This window comes from Berghia stephanieae, chromosome 6 (assembly GCF_034508935.2).
Source record: "Berghia stephanieae isolate SIO BIC M18660-M18661 chromosome 6, UCSD_Bste_1.3, whole genome shotgun sequence".
Lineage (NCBI taxonomy): Eukaryota > Metazoa > Mollusca > Gastropoda > Nudibranchia > Aeolidiidae > Berghia > Berghia stephanieae.
The window spans coordinates 65,627,864-65,632,863 of NC_088365.1; the positions used below are offsets into that span (position 1 = coordinate 65,627,864).

At 34.5% G+C, this 5,000-nt stretch overlaps 2 protein-coding genes across 6 annotated transcripts in view; one reads left to right on the top strand and one right to left on the bottom strand.

Annotated features, from left to right (window-relative positions):
- LOC144975467 (uncharacterized) overlaps positions 1 to 5,000 on the bottom strand; it is a 59,062-nt gene that overhangs the window by 49,118 nt on the left and 4,944 nt on the right. The window lies entirely within an intron of this gene.
- LOC144975468 (uncharacterized) overlaps positions 1,432 to 5,000 on the top strand; it is a 33,552-nt gene continuing 29,983 nt past the window's right edge. Inside the window, exon 1 of one of the 3 annotated variants that reach the window (XM_078919582.1) lies at positions 1,432 to 1,634. In XM_078919582.1, coding sequence (XP_078775708.1) covers positions 1,564 to 1,634 — 71 coding nt within the window. In that variant the 5' untranslated portion in view covers positions 1,432 to 1,563. The remainder of the gene's footprint in view (positions 1,635 to 5,000) is intronic. The other 2 variants (XM_078919581.1, XM_078919578.1) reach the window with 2 other exon arrangements.

The following is a 5,000-nucleotide window of genomic DNA, read 5'->3' on the forward strand; positions in this document are numbered from 1 at the left end:
AGTAAAATTTTCAGACCAAAAGTGAAAAAAAAACCGTTCTTTCTTGTGGTATATAGCATAGTAGATAGTTGACTAAAACCCCCTCACTGAAATCAATGGATAAATAATTAATTCTGTTTTTCATATTGGGGTTTTCATGTTTTGTAATTAAATATAATATAACAAAACGCTTATTTATTTTGGCTAACAAATTTCTTGCTCTAAATTAAAGGAATTAATAATGGCCCCCATCTTGTCGCTTTTTTCTTTGAAATGGAGCTTTGTTGAACTTCCAATTTTGAGACATTTTGACTATATAGCTATAACCAGTGCATAATATTGTGAGAATTAGTACAAAAAAGGACTAAAAAGCGCCTTGTACTGTATGAAAACGAATTATTATTACATATTCTCTGCCAGGAGAAGATCTGAAATATTGTGAAGCCCATTGAGAATGGCAAATCCGTGAAATTGCGCTATATTAACGTTCATATCTGTTTTCAAAGAATTCTGTCTAAAACAAATATGAGGTTTTGCCAATGTTTTAATTCCATTGGGATAACGAGAGAAATATAATGAGGAAAGACGCTAACTGGCGTAATTAATCTGATCAATGGTGAGTTTTGCTTCATTTAATTAACGCTTGAAATGTTAAAAATGAAACGACTGTCAGTTTCAACTCCATATTAAACTTATCTTACACATTTTTGATTATAATAATCCATATATACACACGCACGCGCACTCGCGCTCCCGCACACGTAGGGTGGGGTCTTGTGACCTCACATTGTGGGTTTGGGAAATCTACTGTTCTTGTCTTCTCTATTTCCATATATCCGAATTACATTTTATGCGGTTCCCGGCCATTGCATGTTTAATAGAATATATAAACACTGACATTAGTTTATCACATGTTCACAGTTTAATCATGCTACCTGAACCTCAAAATGTTTCTTTTATTCCCCCAGCGGGAGAATATTATAAAATTATAAAAAGAAAAATTATGAACTCACAGTGGTCATCTTTACAATAAAAGGAGTTTGTAAAAACCATTCAAAATGGCATTTACTTCAATTTTTATGGTATTTCCTGAAGATTACAAAAGCAAGCAAGAACAATAATGTAACAGTTGAAGAACATTTCTTCTTATCTATATATCAATCAATCTATCTATCTATCTATCTATCTATCTATCTATCTATCTATCTATCTATCTATCTATCTATCTATCTATCTATCTATCTATCTATCTAATATATCTATCTATCTATCTATCTATCTATCTAATATATCTATCTATCTATCTATTTATCTCACTATATATATATATATATATATATATATATATATATATATATATATATATATATATATATATATATATATATATATATATATATATATATATATATCATAGAATTAAACGAATGAGAATACGTACGGAGTCTAAAAAGTGTCCACCAATGAAAGCATTTAGCGCCATTTTGTTGTTGGCTGAGAATGTAAACATTACCATTCATTCGGTATCTAATGTCATCATAACGACACAACAAACACCACAACAATATTAAAATTCACAATAAAATGGTTCAGAACTGCTGCGTATATTTATGCCACAATAAAGCTGTCAAAGGCACATCATTGTCGTTTCACAGGTAAGAGAAATAAATCAATTCTAATTGTATTTTGGGCTACTGACGACTGCGACGGAGACTGATAATGTTCTAGGATCTAGATAGATTTAGATATAGAGTCTATATCTCATAAGTATTTGGGAGACCTTCCATAAGCTACTACATCCCAAGTATTCTTGTTCTAGTAGGGGGTTTGGGAGGGGAAAACTTTTTTTTTTTTTTAAAGTTTCCCCCCTCCCAAACCCCCTAGTACTAGAGCAAGAATGGAAGGTCTCCCAAGTATTTTTATAAATAAATCTACATACTGATCTGAACTATTCCCCTGAGGTAAAAATGAAGTTAGAGAATGTGTGTAATCATGTATTATAATAACCTATAACTATAATGCGTTTTCGAATTGAGGAGGAGAGCTTGCGATTGCAATTAACTGCAAAGGCCAAAGTATAAGCACTCCACTCTAGGCGTGTAAGAGTAGTGTGGTTATTTTTCAAAACTTGAGATACATGAACCGAGATGAATATCAACAAGTATATAAGTATATTGACAGGAAGACCTAGATAAAGACAAATATATAAGTATAGTACTAGACGTCTAATTGCTTTTTTTTCCATGGAGTCTTTCCCTTGCCAATAGAAAATAATTCAACTGGATAGATTGTTTTTCACTATAGTACACCAATTGTCAAGATAGTCCTAGTTAGAATGCCTCACTTATTTTCAGCTTTCCATGGAAGAAGCCTGAGTTGTTGTCCAAGTGGATTACTAAAATCAGCAGGAAGAATGTAGATGGGTCAGAGTGGAGACCTACAAAAAATGATAGGGTCTGTAGTGTCCATTTTTTATTAGAAGATTATTATCTCGGTTTAGACCAAAAAAAATTGAGAGAGAATGCTGTCCCATCTGTATTTCCAAATTATCCCCAACATAAACAGTCTCCTGCCATTAAAAAGACAAGATCATCCCCTCGAAAACGAGCTGCTCCCAATTCTCCATTTGAAGATGCTACACCCAGTAAGACCCCTAAAGTTGATGAACATAATTATGCCTATTCTTCAGTTGAAAGCCACTTAGAAGAGACCCAAAATAAGTTGCTTGTTTGCCAAGAAAAGATGCTTCATCAAAAACAACAACTCAGTAGCATGAGGAAGAAGTTGGCCCGTCGAGATGTAAAAATTTCATCCCTTTTGGAAGATTTGAAGAAGAAAAAGTTGTTGAAAGAAGAAAATGTTGACATCCTAAAAGAAAATTTTGCTGCGGAAACCCTCACTTTAATTGAAAATGAATTAAAAGCTGCCCATATGTCCAAAAATAATATGCGTTTTTCTGATGAATTAAAATCCTTTGCTGTTTCCTTGCACTTCTATAGTGCTCAGGCTTATAATTATGTGAGAAAGTATTTGCATTTGCCTCATGCGGATACCATTCGTAGGTGGTCTGCATCCCACAATGTCTCCCCAGGATTTATTACAGATGTTTTTAATACCTTGCAAGCTCAACTTAAAAAGGATGATTTGATGAAGGATGTTTGTCTTATGTTTGATTCGATGTCTATTCGGAAGCAAGTTGTGTTTGACCCTGCATCCCAGACCTATGCTGGCTATGTGAACCATGGTCATCTTCAAGTTGCATCACCAGACACATTAGCTTCAGAAAGTCTTACTCTTCTCATCGTTGGACAAAAGCGATATTTTAAGCACCCTATTGGCTATTTTCTTGTTGATAAGATTAGTGCAGCCCAGCAAGCACGGATTATTAATGATGGGATAGTTTGGCTGTCTGAGGCAGGCTTCTCTGTTCAAGGGGTTGTGTGTGATGGAGCTTATGTTAACCAAGCGACTGCAACTGCTATTGGATGCACTATAAGTTCAGATGTCATTGATCCTGAGTTTCCTCACCCCTTGGATTCATCTAAAACCATTCCCTTTATTTTTGATGCCTGTCATTTGTTAAAAAATGTTAGAAATGCATTGGGTGACCTGAAATGTTTGCGCCGTGGAGAGGAGAGAATTGATTGGTCTTATATTGTTGCACTTCACAAGCTGCAGCTGGAAAGTAATTTAAACCTTGCCAACAAGCTAAAAGGAAGACATATTGATTATGTGAAAAATAAAATGAAAGTTTCTCTTGCTGCCCAAACTTTAAGCTCTTCTGTTGCTTCTGCCATTATGTTTCTTCGGGATGACTTGAAGTTGCCTGAATTTGCTGGAAGTGAAGCGACTTGTAAATTTATTCGTATATTTGATAAATTGTTTGATTTATGCAACAGCAGTAGTTTCTGTACAAAAGGATTTAAAAGCCCTATTACAAAGGAAAATCTTGAGGAAAAATTAGAGTTTATTCATTTTGCCAGAAATTATATATCATCTTTATGTGACAATACTAACAAGCCAATACTACAATCAAAGAGGAAAACTGGATTTATTGGATTTTTGGCAACACTGACATCCATAGAATTGATATCTCGGCGACTTTTGGCCAATAACTACAAATACATACTTACTTACAGACTCTCTCAAGATCATTTGGAGACATTGTTTTCAAGGATACGAAGAAGAGGTGGCTGGAATAATAACCCGAATGTCCTTCAATTTAAATATGCCCTCAGGTCTCTTTTGATGAAGAATGGTGTGCTGAGTTCCAAAAATGCTAATTGCTTACCTGCCCCCGAAAATAAGCTTTTCCAAGAAAATTCATCTTTTACTGTTGACAATTCGACAAACTCTTTTCAACCTGAATTGGACAGAAAAACTATGATCTTTACGAAAACCCTTTGCCAGCCCTCAGAGTACCATTCAGATGTTTTGTATTATATGTCTGGATTTATCGCAAGGAAATTACGAGACAAAATCAAATGTTCTGTTTGTTCAGAATTTTTAGCCTCATTAGACAATCCTGATTCAAGCAAACCATCATCATCTAGTTTTACCGAAAGAAAAGACAGGGGGGGATTATTATATCCATCTGAAGATTTTTATAAAGTTATTACAGCAGCTGACCTTTGTTTGAGAGAAATTCTAACTACACACAAGGAGGGACCTTTGAGAGCAGTCAATAGCACAACAATAAGTAAAGTGATAATAAAAGTAACAGAAAGATTAGGGCCATCAATTTTTACAGATTTAGATAAGCATGCCATGGAAAGTCATTTTGAAAGTGAGGACAATCATGTAACACAGATTATTAAAGAAGCTTGTTCCATATTTTGTAGAACAATGTTGTATCACCACGGCAAACTATTTACAGACAGACACATATTCAACAACACATGCTCAGTTCGTCAAAAGCATACTAAGACAATACTCTTTAAACACCTGTAAAGACTTGACCAGAAAACATCACCAACAACTTGTTATCTAAAGGTTAGTCCCAGAGTTAGACATTGGTGCTG